The sequence below is a fragment of the Clupea harengus genome, unplaced genomic scaffold, assembly GCF_900700415.2.
Source record: "Clupea harengus unplaced genomic scaffold, Ch_v2.0.2, whole genome shotgun sequence".
In the NCBI taxonomy this organism is placed as follows: domain Eukaryota; kingdom Metazoa; phylum Chordata; class Actinopteri; order Clupeiformes; family Clupeidae; genus Clupea; species Clupea harengus.
This window is the reverse complement of record NW_024879903.1, coordinates 5253-23204: the sequence shown is the minus strand read 5'-3', so window position 1 is coordinate 23204 and position 17952 is coordinate 5253. Positions and strand designations below refer to the sequence as shown.

Below are 17952 nucleotides of genomic sequence, written 5' to 3'. Positions count from 1 at the left end.
CACATGGCATGCCTCATTAAGGTTATGGGGTGATCATCACATTCTGGTTAAAACACTAGGAGAGAATGTTTTGGCATTTGCACTTTGATCACTTCCAGCTCATACCTTGAAATATCCCTTATTATTATACGGCTCTTCAGAATGCTGCATAATGTCCCTATGATTTGAATGGGTCAACCCAATGTTCAGAGGTCCAATGTTTCTTTATTATGACCTCTGCTAAGCATCTGGGTCCTGTTTATTATTTGATAGATTTTTTCCCCACAATGACCAAAGAACTATACATTATCCCTCACACATGTCTTTGGTTATCATTATAGAATCAATTAAAATGCCATGGTCAGACATTTGTGAATGATTACAGAAATGTTACTGCGGTTGGGGAAAGAACGCAAATCTCCCAGTTGACCAGTACACACAGTCAGTCTATAAAATGTCTACATTTATTCGGGGGGGGGGGGGGGGGGGGGGCTTGATCATTCCACTGTCCTTACTGGTTATGGAATTATTTTAAGATCACAGACTTATTTAAGGTATCCATGAAAAGGTGTCTGTAATAATGCATACACTCTCTTAGCTAACGGGGTCAAAAATAATAATATATAAAATGAATAACTTCAGTTAAGCCATCGTTGCTACCGAGTTAAGCTATCATGACTATTGCCAGTTTAGGAGGATACTTGTGAAGCATGATTTCTGAAGACACAGGTAGGGGACACTTTGCTTCAGGGCCATTGGACATGTCTGCTATGAAGAGAAATTCTGAATCTGCAAGACTTACAGATGCAGTTCCTGTTTCTGATTTGCGAAAGGTTGTTGACATTTGAGCTCAACAGCCAATAAAATGACACCCTTCCCTTGTGTGCTCCTCAAGCACCATGTTGATCGACTAGGCTTGTTTACGGCTCGGTCTGAGCCACTATGTTTGCTTCCCATTTACAGAGCCAGGACTGTGTACAAACACCAGAGTTAATAGCGACAACAGCGAAAATACTGTATTGATAGCTAGTCCATTTTAGATGATATAATTCTACTGGTAATATTCAAAACCTCTGACAAGCCTTTTTTTAATGGTTAACTGAGAAGGACACTAGACATTAGACACTGAAACTGATCCATGAGGGTGTGATAGTCAAAACCAGAATGTACTCGCCATTAAATACAAGATGGAAAAAAGCAGTCACTTTTATTTAGCATTAGGTTTTTCACACCACGTGATACTTTTCGTCTCCCTCCTTAATATCAACCTTTTTGTTTGTGTTTTTATAATTTTTAGAGGAGCGACGGTCTGTCAAAACAAATCTACAACAAGGAATGGCTTCCATTTGAGAATGCAACCTCAATTTTTCTTGCATGGCTCTAGAGTCCTTGTGGGGGGGGAGATAGGAGGGGGGGGAGGGGTAGGGGGAGCAGCAGTAGCAGCATCGTCACCAGCAGTTCAAAATGAAAGAGGTACTCCAGACAAAACAAAAAGGGACAAGACAAAACAAACAAACAAACAAACAACCCCAAAACAGGAAGGAGCAAACATGAGTGCAGTGGCTCAGAATGCTTACGTGGCGAACTGACAGGCTGGTTCCTGACATGCAGAGTTGGGCTCTTCATTTGTATCTTTTATCTTAGTGGTTCACCTGGTAAAGGCTCGAAGAACTAGTTTAAAAAAAAAAAAAGTCATTCTTTACAGCTGTTCCTGAATTGGTTGCACGTTCAATTTTTCAAAGCTTTGTTATATTCCATGCAGTATGCAGGTTTTAAGGTTTTAAAAGCTATATTGCTATAGTTACCATCATGGTTTAGTCGGGCAGCTTCTGCAATTGAAGTGGGCTGCCTTGGCAAAACTGTTACATATATTTTAGATAACACTTAAAAAAAAAAAAAAAACACAAGAATGTGGGTTGTTTAAACCTAGCTGATAGTGGGGCTTATGTGTACAAGAGACCATCATAATAGCTGTCTTAAAAATCAAACTATAAATACTACTACTGTCGGATGCTACCACATTACGCTGCTGCACAGACTGGCATTCAAACAGATTATTCGAATAGACAAAGTCACCAGTTATTGTTAAGTATAGTCCCATTCCATACATAATTTACTGTTGACAACAAGGGAACATTTCAGTTAGCTTTATAAAAAAAATTATACAAAAATGAAAAGAAAATACAAGTGCCATGTTAAATGTTCAGTAATGGGAGACTAAATTTATTCTAGATCAGAGTCCAAAGCATCTCAACATTGACAATTTTAACACCTTACTGCATGAATACTCCCTTCATTTGGCAAAAACAGAATGAATGTAACAAATTAATGGCTAGATATAAAAATCATTAATTTTATTTCAATATAAACATGTTTTGGAAAACCATGTGAAATAAACTATGGGCTTACGATTTAGACATCAGTGTGGTGCTTCAAAAAAAAAAGAAAAAAAGAAAAAAAGAAATGGGTGGAAACTGGACGCTTTGACAAAAACATTCGAAAAATGTCTAAGTGCACTTACACAATCTCGGTCGAGAAATTAAGTCCAACTCCTTGGTGCTTTCGAACGCTTTTGTTTTTCTTCTGTAGAAAAATGGATCTTCTTCGACGAAATGTGTCCCCAGACACATCTTTGCTTTGTGTTGCGTTTTCCTCTTCCCACTGTTGACGTTTGAATGAGAATGAAATGCATGTAATGTACAGCCCCTTACAATGACACGATACATGTGGGCACAGATGAAAACGGAAAAATTAAATTAAAATGGAGGGATGGATGGAAGGTTTGGACAGAGAGGTCGATGGGAATCTGGGTGGTGAAACTCCTCTCCCACTGCCCATAGACAAACAAGTAGAAAAGGAGTAACTGGGACTGCATGCAGCAAAGAAATTAAACTTCCTTTCCTCTACTTATATGTGTTACATACAGCACTGTTGCCCATTTTTCAGACACTTTTTTCTGTTTCTACCATATCTGTTTTAAATAAGCATTAGGCCTCATTTCATTCCTATTGAGGGGGGGGGGGGAAGAAAAAAAAAAAAAAGGCAGTTTAAACCTTAAAATAAATAGTAAGGAGGAAAATGTTCTGTACATATGAGGCATGTAACACTTTCACACAAAGATGACTGAGGGAGCAGCTGGGTTGGGTGTGTGTGGAATTTGATCATATGCTATCGGTCTACTACTCCACTGAGCCAGACGCTGGTAGTTGAAAATAAAATGAAAAAAAAAAAATGTAGACGGGGTGGGGATGGGAGGAAACAAAAGGACAACTAGAGCACACTAACTTTATGCGCCATTTTGGATTTCTCAGTTTTCTTTTCATTTTATTGTGTTTTGCTTTGTTTTTTCCCCCGGTTTATCTTGTTTTCATTTCCTTGTCTTCAACTCGTAACGTGAATCACTTCCTCATTTTTGTTGTTTCAGTTTATTTTTATGTAAGATAGGGACTAGAGATGTGTGAATGTGTGTGTGTGTGTGTGTGTGTGAGAGTGCGTGCGTGTGTGTGTGTGTGTGTGTGTGAAAAGGAGTCCGTGGTTGTTTGCTTGAGCGGGGAAGGCTCAGAGCATGCCGAAGCCTTTGGCGTAAGTGATGGCTTTCAGCAGTCTGTCTCGCAGCTTCTCCGTGGTTGTGTACTCAGGCAGGAGCAGCACGTTGAAGCAGGTGTGGGACGTGGGTAACCTGCAGACATGAGGGAGAGTAAAGCACTGAAAACACACATACAAACAAACAAAACCTCACTTTTCTGTCTGTAGTATTTTCCACTGTGAAACAACTACCCAGAGGGTTCCCAGAGGCTAGTTCAAAACAGTATCACACTTCAGGAAACAAAATATTTTACATGGAAAAGTACAAAACATTTATTTTTTTATTGAAATATATATATATATATATATATATTTAAAATTAATGTATTAAAACCTACATACAACAGATTGCATGGCTTTTCCAAAACTTGCAAGACAATTTACTGAATTTCATGAGTTTCCAAGGCCTGGGAAATGGGATTTTAAAATTCCATGACTTTTCTAGGATTTCAATGAACTGTGCTTAATAGTACACAATAATTTTACTATTTAGAGTTAATTAGGCAATCAGAAGCAATACAGGCATGTTCTCATGTCCAAAGTCTATGTTAGCGTTTATACTTTATAGTTTAAAAGGTGCAGTCTGTCAAAAACACTGGTGTTTGTACACAATCGTGGTACTGTAAATTGGCAACAAACATAGCGGCTCGGACCGAGTCAAAAACAAATCCAGAAAAACGATCAACACATTACTTTAGGAGCACGGAAAGGAGGGGTGTAACTTGAATGGCTGTTGAGTTCAAATATTAACAACCTTTTACCAGAATCTCAGACCCTGCCTTCAATTCCAACAAATTCGATAGGACTTTGGTTAGTCATTAGGAACCACATTCACAGCCTCACAACATCCCCAGGAGACCAGGGGCCTCAGGTACAAATGTTGCAGACGCACCAAAAAAAACGTGAAGTGAAATTCTGTGCTGAGTTCCACGAAAGCCACATGTCTCCGCATTGACTGCAATGTCACAGGGAAAGTGAGGGAGGAGAGAAGGAGGCAATAAGTCTAATATCAATGGCAGCTTCATGCTAATTAGAGGATATTGCCAATGACAGAATTAAAAGGGAACATGTATTTAGAGACAGCAGCAATTTTTTGGCCCATGATAATGACAGGCTCTATCAACTGTGTCAGATTTCCAAGAGCTATCCGGTGCTGAATTGAGTCCGGCTTTAGAGTGGAATGCTGAGGGGTCACACAATTGCCCATTCCTGTAACAGTGCTTACTACACTGGGCTTCTTGGAACAGCGGCATTCCAGAGGGAACTAGTAGACCAATCAGGATGGGACAGGATCAGCCATATGTCAGCTGGCCAGGCTAACATTTAAGTGCAATTTTCAGTGAGAGGAGTTTTCCCCAAAGTAATCGGTGAGATTGACTGCACACACATAAAGGCATCGTCGGACGTAGAATTTGACTAAAGCAGAACCTACCAAAGCCTTACCAAAGCCTGACCAAAGATTACGAGTGGTTCTCTGAACCCACTGCATTTATAGCCACTACCACACGCTTTCATTCCAACTGCTGTCTTTTGTTATCAATGGCAGATGACAAACTGTCAAATAAAATTAGTTTTCTTGCCTTTACGGCTTTAAAAGCGCTTCCACCTTCCATTCGCTGAATTTTTGTCTCATTTTGTCTCAATCTGAACATGGGGGTAGCCTTGCCCTATTGATGTTCATTCACATATTATAATGAGTGTAATTGAGGGGGGAGAGAGGGTGGAGTGAGGGGCTCGTGCATGTGGGCTCAGTTTCTCATTGATCGGGATGACAAAGAAAAGGTACGTAGAAACTTGCGTGCACGCATTTTTATTTCATTCACATTTCATGCATCTTTTTTGTCCATATGCAGCTTTCCAGCTTTGTGCGTACACTCTGTTTTAATATGAATTCTACGCAAGTCTTTGTACATGAGGGCCCAGGTGTTTCTTACCTGTCGGTGTCAGGTCCGTTCTTGGCGATGATCATCTTGAGTTTGCCCAGCCCTCCTACAGGTGCTCTGTCTGTGCCCGTTGTGAACTGCAGAAATAGCCTCTTCTGCTCCTCGCTGAAGGAGTGCAACGTTTCCCAGAAGTCTCTGCAAAGGAAGTTACCAAAAGAGTTTGATCTAGAGTGAGTTTGAAAAGAGTTTGACCTATGTGAATTCTCAAAAATTGCTGTTGAATAATTTCCAAATCGCAACTAATGCAGAATTTTTTGGCAGAAATATGCTGATAATAAGAGAACATTGCAACCTGCAATTGCAGTTGCAAGAAATCCTTGAATTTGCGTGTATTTTTGAAAATGCAAGATTGCTAAATCCTAGAGGGACTGATTTTTTCTACCTTTGCAGATATGGCAAGTCCTCAGACCATGTAAACCAGGTTAAATTACCACCTTCACTATAAACACAGACAGGCTACTTACCTAATAATTCGGCAATCTCTACTATAGCCTCCGTCGTACTCTGTGGTCTCTTCAAGTGCTTGAAAGTCTAGGTTTTGCTGGGTACGAAACAGGGGTAATACAAAATGTTATAAAGAACAAACAAACAAACACACATCTATGATTTATGTATATAAAGGAAATGATGTAATGCACCCTGTGTGTCCCTTAACTTACTCGGCTTCCACAGATGAGGAGCTCAATCTCCTCGGGCCGAAACAAATACTTTAGGGGTGACTCGTTGGTCACCATGTGGAAACCTCTCCTGAAGGCTTTGAACTGCTTCTCCACACTCTTGTTCAGCATGTACTCTGCATACTGGGCCACAAAGTCCTTCACACAGAGCGAGAGGGAAAAGGTGCCAACGTTATACATCTCTTCCGGCAAGATTTTATACAGTGGGTTGTTAAAAAAAAAAACAGCCAGCATAAAGATCCAAGGTGGTGAGTGAGCTGATCTGCACATGAAATCAGAAAGCTAAACAAGCACTGCTACCACTACAGGGAAATAAGCTGTCTATGTTAGCCATTAGATTAGCATGTCACAGACATGCATACAACCATATTAATGGTATAATTATTGGTGGTAAATAGACTAGATATAGTTAATGGTAGTTTAGCTAACTAGCTAATCAGTGCACTTGTCCTCTAGCTGAATGAGCACATGGTTTACTAAGTGCCTCAGGTGACCCCCTGTTGGCTAGCTATGTTATGAATGAAGTAGTGCACAGACAGGAAAAAATCAGGATCACAGCACAGCGCACAAACAACATAGCGCAGGAAGAAAGCACTAGGCCCAGGTGACATGCTATTAGGCCATGACTAGGGCATCAATCTTTCAAAACAGGTCCTTCAATAAGAGCTCAAATGAAACAAATCAATATAATTACTTTTCTGTTGCTGTTGGTAACAGGGATCTTGTCACCATTTTCTCGTAAGTCGTACATGAGGTTGTTTCCGAAAAGGTCTGTCTGGGATATCTGGAAGGTGATCATCATGTCCTCCTCGACGGAGCCATCATACTCCATCAGCTCTTTCAAACTCTGAGACAGAACCTGGAACACAGAACACAGAACACCGCAAACATTCAGGCCAGTCCACTTCTCTCCCCTGTACATTCACAAAACATTATAAGAGACAGAGGGATAACCAGTGACAGACCAGATTTGGTAATATCACTCCATGCCATCACTCCACTATATAAGTCTTACCTGCTACTTAAACAGCATGTGCCGCTGAAAACACCACAAATACAAGTGGTGCAAATAAAGGTTCATTTTTTTTATATATTCTAATGCCACGGATCAAAACAATTGTGTCCTCTGTATATATTCTTGCATGTTGAAGCAAAGGTAATTTATGCAAGGTGCACCATGTGTTTGATGGTCAGGGTGGCTCATTTTTTTCAAGACCCTCTGGCTGGATAAAAACACAGACAATCTGCACATTTTATAACTTCACTTCAATTTGGGAGAGGCATGTACCGGATGTGAATCTGCCAGATCCCGGAAAGTCCCTTTCTTTCCCATGAGCTTCCTGTAGACCACCATGGGGAAGTGAACGTCCAGGATGCAGTTGTTGTAGATGGCTAGGCCCAGGACGATGCCGATAAGGGTGAACTGGCCCTCATTTTCAAATGACGACGGGTTGAACCAAAAAAGCCTTGTGCTTTCGTCATACGCGAACATTCCTGTATGAATCCACAGTTGTTAAGTCCCAAGTCCCCAGACACAGAGATAATACTGCCATGCTTTACAAAAATAAATAAATAAATGCAATTTATATATAAATGCTGTAAAATTGATCACATGTTGATCACATGTTATCATCAATATGATGAGGTCCTGTGTCATTCGATTTTATATAATTTGATCGCTCATCACTTAAGGTTTTTGGAAATTTAAGTTTTTACATTTGTGGACACCTTTGATTAACGTCTATAAATAAATCTCTATCTGGCCTCACATCAGGAAATGGAATAAAGAGATTGGAGTTTCTACCGATATCTGGGTTGAAGATCTCCTCCACCACCAGCTGGAAGAACTCTTTGGACACCCCCCCCTCGTCGACACCTTGCTCTCCTTCAAACTCCACATACAGCTGCTTCTTCAAGTCTGCAGGATTCTCCATGGCAATCATCTCAAGCTGCGGAGGAAGAGAAGGCATCAAAAGCTGAAGGTCAGAGGGGCCTGGCAAATCTGAATCTTAATCTAACGAATGAGCATCTGAATGATGCCCAAAACAAACACTCGCATCACCAAATGCAAAGCAGAGACTTAGGAGACCTTATCCTCAAGACAAGCTTCTTGAAATACACACTTTGAAAGTCATAACTTAATCATTATGGACACAACATATTTAACTATGTCAATCATAATGGCGCAGGTATTCTATTACACCATATCCAAGTGTGGACAAATCCCTGTATGCAGTCTCTAGATCAATGGCAAAGCTCTCATTTGACATTCCCTTTGAAGTTTGAGAGATGCTTCTATTTGTGTGCTGCAACTCTGCCTCAGTGTTCACCTTAGAGCGGTGGTCACCTAGCATAAAAACTTTAAAAAAAAAAAAAAAAAACATAAAAAAAAGTTTAACCCACATGCAACAAGCAATTTGCCAAGAAGGTAGTGGTGTCGTTCAGATTCTATTCTGTGCGACTGCCGCAGCTGTAAGCAACTATGATGACTCAAACCTGTCCTGTCGCAATCTTGGTGGACGCCAGGATACGTCTTAGTCAGGAGAATCCCTCTCTAAGCATACGGGTTCCGCCCCTGATGTTGGTCCTTCTCGCGGCATTTACAAACAAACACACAAACTAGACAACCTCTCCAACAAGGAGTGCCACTCCCAGATGATTTCTATGTCAGTTTGTTATGTTGTTGGTCATGTATATGAGCATAACCAACTATGACACACTAATGTGACATCTCCCAAAATAGCCACGGATCTATAATAAAATACTTATTGCATAAACCAGTGAAATTAACCCATGCTGGTGCATCATCCCCATTGAACCAATTCAATTAACCCATGCTGGTGCATCATCCCCATTGAACCAATTAAATTAACCCATGCTGATGCACATCTCCATGGCTGGCGGGGGGCTGGGGGAGACACTTACTCTGACCAGCGCGTCGTCGATGATGTGGTCTCGCCGCACTTTTAACCGGAGGTAGGGGTTGAGCTGCTGCCCCTGGACCAGGCTGTAGAGCACAGTGATGCGCCGCTCACTGTACATGCGGATGCGGTTGTCGTAGTACAGACCCAGGTTCTTGGTGACGGGGTTGAGGATGAATGGACACGTCATGAAGGAGAACTTGTTCTCCGTCTCCACCTTGAAAAAGGTGTAGTCCTTGTCCATCTCCAGCACGTCGTTGAGCGGCTCGTTAATGAACTCATCGAAGGGGACGAGCGGCCGGCGGCAGTCGGTGGCGCGTGCGCCCAGCTCCGTCTCCAGTGGGTCCACGCGCGGGCCCTTCTTGTTGCGCCGCTCCTCGCCCAGCAGCTCCTGCAGAGTCAGCTCGCTCGACTCCGGCATGGGCTCCTCGTCATCCTGTAGCAACGGCAACACAAGACATGGACAGATGAAGACAGGGATTTTAAATCAGGGGAAATAATTACAAGAGGTACGAGGTGAGAGAATACTCAGTTCTAAAAGCTACAACCTACTTCAGCAATACAGTACAGTTCATGGCAATAGAATAACAGAGATGGACAAACAAAGCAAGTTCCAACCTACTTTCGACAACACACACATGAATGGATGAAAAATCATTGCAGGTAAAGAATGACAGCTGGGGAGTTTACTCAATTCTAGCCGTGGCTTCCCATCCTCTTTCAATCACACAACATTAACGAAAGAAGGTTCATTACAGGCCAAGAATATCAGACAGAAAGGTGGACAGACAGCTCAATTGAGTCTAAATCTAAGTCACAAAAAAGTGTGGTACTGAGCTATATTTAACAGAGTGAAAAATGAGGTACTAGGGAACCCTGATGTATGACTTCCTGCAATAATAAAAATATACTTGAAAACACTAGTCAAACCAGCACATATGCTACAAACTGTCAGTATTTGCTTTGAACTGAAAGAGAAGCTGATTATTTGCATAAAAAGACATAACTGCATACCTAAACACCTTATCAAATAACTGATTAGGTTTAGGATAATGTCTGAAAATTATAAAATGTAGCCTATAGCCTAATGCCACACTACATGCAGAGTGATAGGGTGGCATACGGAAATTAAGAAAGTATTTTTGTGTTCAATCAGCATTCCAATCTTGGTTGAAAGTATGCATCCTCTGTTTTTTCTCTCTTTTTTCATAAACTTGATTTATTTGACCCATTCTGAATTATTGCAATTCCCTTATTTAATCCAAGAGCTCCTCAAGATCTGCCTGTGGGCTTGCACTATCTTACATACCCAGACCCACTATTCTGATGCAATAAGGCTACTTTGTTCACGACACATTAACTGAAACAACTCCAACACCCTATCTCTCCTTCACATACAGGACTGAGGTGGTGGGCCTGTTTCAGACCCCTGTGCTGTTACCTCCTCGTTGTGTTCCGTGTCTATGTCACCTCCTAGCACGTTTGCAAAGTAGACAATCTTCAAGCACTTGGCGGAGGCCACCACGGCATCGTCGTCGTTGACCAGGTTGCGGCTGTTGAACTCGTTGCTGATGACCTTGTAGGTGATGAGCTGCTGGAAGGTCTCCATCATGCGCCGGATGTGGTCAGCTGGGTAGCGTGCCCACAGCCGGGCTAGCTTGGCCTGTGCTGGGAGCGGGAGCTTACTCATGGCCTTGCAGAACTGTGGCAGCGCGATCTCCAGGTACTCTGGGCTGTGCAGGTTGCCGTTCTCCATGACGATAACAAAGAGGTTCAGGTAGTTGGGGTCACGCGAGTAGACATTGTGGTATGTGAGGTCGCACTCTACGTTGGGCGACAGGTAAACCAGCGCATTCAGAAAGGCCGCCTCCACTTTGTCGTTGGACAAGAGGCGCCCGTAGACTCGCCGCACAGCCTCGATGTCCACCGAAACCTCGTCTGGACCCAGCTTCTGCCCGTCACCCCCTTCGCCCGACCGCGACGATGAGGAGGCCTCCAGGTCTGTGCCGCCCTCCTCCATGGCGGAGTCCGAGCAGGCAGCCGCCTCCTTCTCGTCCTCGTCCTTGTCCTCGTCTTTGGGCTGCAGTGACTTCAGCTCTTCCTTGGTGTGCTGCTTGGAGTGGCGGAAGCTCTGGACCAGGCCGTCGGCGCTCGAGAAGACACGGCCGATGACGCGGATGAGTGGGGAGTAGTCTTCTTTCTCACTGCAGATATCCAGGATCTCATAGACCTTCTCTTCCGTCAGGAAGTTCACGTCTGGAACGAGAGAGAGAGAGAGAGAGATAGAGATGGCTGGACGTAGTGAAGTTATTTTCAGTGTGGCTCTACTGGCCAATGGCCAACCTTCCACTTGCAACTTTACCCGCATGGCATTTTGTTATAGCCCTAATGTACCTGCTTCAGCTAATCCAGCCCTTTGGGTCCAACTGAATATTTAAGAATCACAGAACTCATATCTAGACATTGCAATTTCAGGTTCAGGAAGAAAACTGGAGTACCTTTTGCGGTTGAGGATATGAGAGAGGGGAGCTAAACAGAGAAGCTGCCTTCTTGTGTGTGCCTTATGTTCCTCCCTTCAAGTAATAATAGACCCTATATAATGGCCTCTCAGGGACTCAAAGGTGTGATAAATGGGTAATTCAGAATGGCAAAGCACATTTATGGGGAGATGGCTACATCTGGCGCAGATCCACACTGAAGCATATGACTGTTTGCCAGATAAAAATTGAACATGAAAAATACATATGCTTCAGTTAGCAAAACAGATATTTCAGTACTACAGGGCACAAGAGTATGGGACAGGCAGACACACAGACACGCCTTTTTCAACACCAGTTGGAAAGACAGACGCAGATTCAAAAATAGTTTATAGCTTGTGACATTCACAAAGAATCCAGAGGGGGCGTGGCCTGGCCCAACACAAAGGCTGAGAATGCACCTTGGGTACAACATGGTTTATTTGCTGCGCTGTTCACTAGAAGGTTCTAGCACCACGGAAACCCAGTCCAGCTCCCAACAAAACAATAACAAGAAAATGTTAGGACTGATGCTAAACCTGAGGGGCTCATTATGTAACAAAACCCTCAGTGCAGTACTTTTTTGTCTGTTTCAAACAAAGAGACGAGAGATAATGTTTTACCAGGGCGTTTTCTTTAAGAAAGAGCTTGAATATCTGACACAAAAAAATTGGAACTGAAATTGGAAAGAGTAGGCAGCTTCACCAGACCACCTTCTAGCAGAGAAAGTTTAAACAAAAACCAGGCCCACAAGCCTAAAATCACGCTAAAGGCTTTTTTGTTTTTGCTGCCCTCACCTTTGAAATCCTCCCGAACTGAGTGGTTCATCTTGCGGTTGCCACAGGCCAAGTTGTGGTGGCCACCCCTGTTGATGGAGCTGTTCTCCAGGTATGCAGAGCTGGTGCCCTTCTTGGAGGGGTGGGGGTCGCACAGCTTGGCGTTGACCTTGTAGAGCTCCAGGGCCTTGACGGCCGCTGCATTGTTGTCCAGGCGGTGGGAGCTCGGACAGGAGGCACAGCAGTCATTGCTGCATGACTCGTTTCCGCAACCCTCAGTTAACTGGTGGTAGTAGCGTTCAATGAGATGCTTGGCGGCTGCTCGCTTCCTGTGACAAGAAGAGTGGGACCAAGTGTTTGGTTATTCCACGGAAGAGGAATCCTATGACAGACAGCTGACACCTACTCGTGGTCATTGAACACCAAAAGCAAACCATACACTGACAAAATAAGATTCTTCCAAAATAGTCAACAGGAAAGTGCATGAAATTTACTCTGAATGCTGCCAACTGTAATGTTGGGGTTACCAACGACAAAACCAAAAATTTGTTTTCAATGCTGACTGAAAGGCATTCACAAAGTGCAAACTTTACAAAATGATCATGCATGCTATTGTACCTAAAACATTACTTTGATCAGTTACAGTTCACCTGCATGTTATTTAATAAAGTTAGCAAAGTATCCAAGTGATGCTTCCTCCCCCACTTAATCCCCTTTAAAATCACACCACATTTGATTAAAAACTGTCAGGAATCACACTTCCTTGCACCACAAAAACACTGCAGCTTACTACAGGCACAATTGAAATCAATGGCCTGTAATTAGCATACTGCTTTAAAAGCGTGTGAGAAAACAATAATGCACCTCTTCTCTTGAGAAAAGTAGTCACTAGAGCCACAGACAGAGAAGAGGAACCAAGTGCATACAAACAGGAAAGAAAGGCAGCAGGAGGCCTCAGTTTGCAACGCTAAACCCAAACCGTGGACATTGGTGTGAGAAGCATTTCAGCACAGTCTTGTTTTACAGTGAGCATCATAAGAGATTCACTCCCTCACACACACACTGACTTTGACCTAAGCCATGATATTTTTTTCTTATTTCTACAGTTAATAAGATTCAGACTGCATTAAGAATTGGCATAGAATCTTTCAGACATTCTTACAGTTTTACTGACTGTTTATTCAAAAATGTGTATATGCATGTAATGAAGCTGGTTTCATACACAGACATTAAAAAAGGTCACCAAAGAAAAAAGCAAGAAAACAACACTCAATGTTGCCAACACTGCTTGGACTTTCAAAACTAGAGTACGGCCCAAGCTCATATTTGCATGAAAGAAAGTTAAAAGTTACTAACATAACTTACATTCGGCTTGCTTCAGCGTTTTCAAAGGTGGACTCCTCTTGTAATCTAGTGAGAAGATTTAAAATGCAACATTAGATTCTGTTTACGACTTAATACTGCTTTACATTATGGGTTGGAGCATCGCAGTAGCTAGCTTACAACTTCAGGTGTCTTCATAGTGTCAGAAACCTAAAGTTTCTTATGCGTGCATAGTAGGAACAGTCACAACACACCACATTATCGCGTAAGAGAGGGTGAGATAGAAGACGCCGATGGACCAAATGCGCTGAATTCACAGTTCATGGAAATAACAATGCTTAAAAACGACAATCGTTGATTTGAACCTGGCTAGCCTACCCAGCTAATGTTAGCTACCTCGCTATGATACAGCAATTTCAGGGAACCTCTTGACAGCTAGCTATGCTGGCTATGCTCGCTAACATAATCGGCTAACGACACACAGGCAGTTGCTTGCAGGTAGCTAGCTAATGCTATCCATCTAGCAAACCTAAATACTTAAAAAATGACTGCTTTAGCTAGAGGGGGTCTGCATGACAGATTGACATGTCGTTAAGTATAATAACAGAATAGTGTCAACTGTCTGCTAGACAAACGATATCAATGTATCCTCAATGATACATAAATTGTAACACTTTATTTGATTATTAGCTAGCTGTGCTCGAGAGCCAACTATCGTACCCTGAACAACAGCATTAGCTTGATAACGTTAGCTAAGTAGCTAACCGGGCTAGCTAATGCTATCTAATGTTCAATTACACTGAAACACATAACGACAAGCCAGCCAGGCAGACCAGTCGATGGGCCAGTTTGCAGAAGAATTTAATATATGGAAAGGTGAATAACCCAGTTCATGTAGCTAGCAATTAAAGTTATTATTTCAACTTGTTCGTCCCACTGATGACTTCTGGACTGTTGGAGGCGGTAACGCTGTTGGCTTACAGTCTATCGGTAGTTTTCTATCGCTGGAAATTAAACACAATAACATTAAATTGGATATCATTAAACTTGCTAGCCAACTGACCGGCAGCTTGTCGGTTGTTCAGTCTGCACGCAAAACAAATATTCCAGGCCACGTAACTAACACATAAATGTTCTCAAACTAATTATTTTCTTAATTCAGGCTGCCGTAGATAGCCAGCTAGCTACTGCATACGTTAGCGAGCTGGCTAGCATGCGATACTGAAAGCTGTTTGTGATTGACGATGAGTTTATGGGAAAACAGAATGCAGTTAATGCAACCTAATGCAATATTTAATGCTACAAGTCGCACTAAGTGTCTAGCCGAATTGGCGTCCCCTGACTGATAGTGACGACATTGCTATATACATGTAATTAATAGAAACACTGTGACGTTCGCTTCTCATATCTGTGGTAAGTTCAATATCATCTACCCTGTCAAATGTATACAAACTTACGGTTGTGCTAAGAAGCTATGCTAGCAACCTACGTTTCCGTATAGGCCCTTAGCAATCGGTACATATTGGCAAGCTAACACGTTTGAGCTAGTCTGACCAGTGGTGGTGTAATAAAATAACGTAACTTAACAATTCAGTATAATGCAACATCAGCCTAGAAACCCAATCATACCACTAAGATCCACAAGATCAACCTGACCATTTCCTAAAAGTTAACTGGTGTTCCCTCCTCTCCTGTAAGATAACCTTGGCTAAGATAACATAAGTTTTCCCCGCCAGCCACCGCTCTCTCTTAAAGCTCATGCCGACCTGTCGTATCCTCCTGTGGGGTTGGATTCGGCCTGTGGTGGCGCACACTCACAGTCCTCCTTCTCTTCGGAATTCATACGAGACTTGATCCCTCAGTTGTTTGTGCGCCTGTGTTTGTGTCAGAATTTGCAATCCCGCCACAGATTGGATGCAATCGGACAAAATCAATGTTTGCTGCTGCAACTGGTCTTAAACGATGGTATCAGATGCACTCGCAGGGCTTGGTAACTTCATTTAAGGCCTGTTTCACTCTCTGTTCTGATATTACTATCTTCTGCCATCTTGACTTCCACAAGACACATCGAATACCGGGGGAGACATCCCAGCATGCAATGTTACTGCAAGACTGTTTTGTTCAAAATCATGCCTTGCATCAGCAGCGGGGAATTTCTTCTTGCAGTGCATGCATGCAAAGCTTTTTGGGGCCCTTCAGGTTTGGAAAACGTTCAAGTTGGAGCAATTAACTTTTATGCAGACGTCACATCAAATAGTATTACGCTATGTTTGAGCTTGTATTTTGTTCCTGGTAAGTAAAAATTAATGAAAAAATATGGAATCGTGTAAAGGATAGCAACAGTAAAAGATAACGGATTGTTCTATATAATAGCAGGCTATATCATGCATATGGGGATCGTGCCATGTATTTGGACCTTGGTGGCTAATCGTTGGATGCCCTGTAGTATTATTAAATAAAAACATTCTTAAAGTGGTCTAAATGGGGGAGAATACTTTGAATAGTCTGGAAAGTTCAATCTGTAGGCTTTATTAGTCATTGTAGTCACTGTAACCTTGTAAAAAATAAAAAAAATGTGAATATGCACTTGCTTTATATGACCACCAGATGTCAGAGCTGCCAGTGAAATGAAGCTCAGTCAATACAAACCAATGATGCAAACAAGTGATTACAAAAAAGTAGATAATCAAAATAAAAAATAAACAACAAAAGAATAGAATGTTAAGCATGTCGTATAGTGAAAGCCCAAAATTCAAAAATGAGAGAGCTCTTTCCAGGGGGGGACCCACAGAGATAGAAAAAAGGAAAAGGAATGCTGTCTCCAGACATTTATAATACCTTTCACATAGTTTGAATGTTAACCAGTAAACACATCCATTCTATTCACTGTGCACTATAGAAAGTGGAACCTGGAAAGGGATTTTTTTTTAGAGACGACAGGGACGGTAGACTATAATCGTAGTGTGTTCCCTGGAAAGAGAGCGCAATATAGTGGCCAAATCTGCCTTTGGTGTGAACTGGTGAAACTGATGCTGAACGCCCTGGCCTTGTGCTCCAGTCTGTGAGACCAGTTCAGCTGGCATAGTGTTGCGTCCCTGGGGACCCATCTCTGAAAGGGCAGAGGCAACTGAATAAAAGAGACATCTACCTCTCCTGTGTTGCAAATGTTGGCATACATCTGTGAGTACAGGTACTTTGGAAATTCATATTGAAACACACCTTTGTGTTAAAAACACGTCATGTCATAGCAAGAGATGTTATAATACCTGCAGTCCAGGCATCTATGCTCATTTCACGTGGTAAAATATAAGCAGCTTAAATCGCTGAATCAGGTAAAGCAAAGTGAAGACAGAAGTATCTGTTTCAGCAGTATGCTTTGTCTTTATAAATTGGAAGCTGTGTACCAGAATCAATCATAAAGTGTTGGCAGGGGGACCGTTTGCAGACGTGGACAGGGCAAGTGACCTACATCGCACAAACAGGACCTTGAGGATTAATTATTTGTTTATAAAGGGCACAAAGCCATGTCGCTACAACAGCCTAAACAGAAATCACATAGCAAAGAATATGAACTGGCATGGGCATACTTAACCTTTTGTCTTGAAAAAACAAAACAAAAATCCATACTATAATGCTGCATTTCCTGAGGCTGTACAATGGCTGATTCTGAACCATTCATTTGTAGACAATTACTGACTGATGATACATTATGTGGTCAAAGGTATAAGTCTGAACTAACAGTAATGTTGAGTAGGTGTAATGGTTTTTCCATGATAAAACCATGCAAGATACTAATTTATCAACTTTGCTTCATTCCCCATGGTTTGAGTTTTGTTCGGTTTTTATTTATTTATACAATTTAACACATAAACCCCACATGTGGCTCTTCATGCCAAGTAGTAGGTTTAACTTGACACACTTTTTTCAGGGCAGGGTATCAGTTCTCTTCTCTAATTGTCATCCCTGGATCGGGCCCCAGTTTTGTGTGTGTCTCCAGTGAGATAAGAGACGAGCAGGGGGGGAGCAGGGGAGGACGCCAGGACCCCAGTGCGCTTCAGGAACCGAGCTCGGAATGTACCACAGCCCTCCTGTTATGGCATTGTCACCGAGTCTCTCACAGACAAACAGCCTACCTTCATATATGTGTGAATGATCCATTCTCATTTGCAGCATGGAAATGTATCACTGGTGAGCTGTTTTCGAAAATGTGAGCTCTTTTAGGTTACGAGACA

General features: G+C 42.2%; 1 protein-coding gene across 2 annotated transcripts; it reads right to left on the bottom strand.

The window, feature by feature from the left end:
* Nucleotides 1-1155: 1155 nt before the first annotated feature.
* On the bottom strand, nt 1156-15894 carry LOC122130689 (ubiquitin-protein ligase E3A-like). Of its 2 annotated transcripts, none has more exons than XM_042705416.1 (12): nt 15487-15894; nt 13763-13807; nt 12419-12726; nt 10547-11361; nt 9110-9541; nt 7989-8133; nt 7473-7678; nt 6879-7043; nt 6167-6322; nt 5972-6048; nt 5499-5642; nt 1156-3658 (listed from the first exon to the last, which is right to left on the bottom strand). In XM_042705416.1, the coding sequence occupies exons 1-12, from the start codon at nt 15561-15563 to the stop codon at nt 3538-3540; spliced, it is 2691 nt and encodes an 896-aa protein (XP_042561350.1). In that variant the 5' UTR covers nt 15564-15894; the 3' UTR covers nt 1156-3537. The 2 variants fall into 2 exon arrangements, with proteins under 2 accessions (XP_042561350.1, XP_042561351.1); XM_042705417.1 differs by having other exon boundaries at nt 13754-13807; nt 15487-15545.
* Between the last annotated feature and the right edge of the window lie 2058 nt (nt 15895-17952).

Excerpts from the sequence above, each read along its gene's own strand:
- LOC122130689 (XM_042705416.1), bottom strand. The coding sequence starts at position 15,563 with ATGAATTCCGAAGAGAAGGAGGACTGTGAGTGTGCGCCACCACAGGCC. Across the intron at positions 13,808-15,486 it reads CCCACAGGAGGATACGACAG|ATTACAAGAGGAGTCCACCT; the intron begins GTCGGCATGAGC and ends TCTTCTCACTAG. Across the intron at positions 9,542-10,546 it reads ACACGGAACACAACGAGGAG|GATGACGAGGAGCCCATGCC; the intron begins GTAACAGCACAG and ends CCGTTGCTACAG.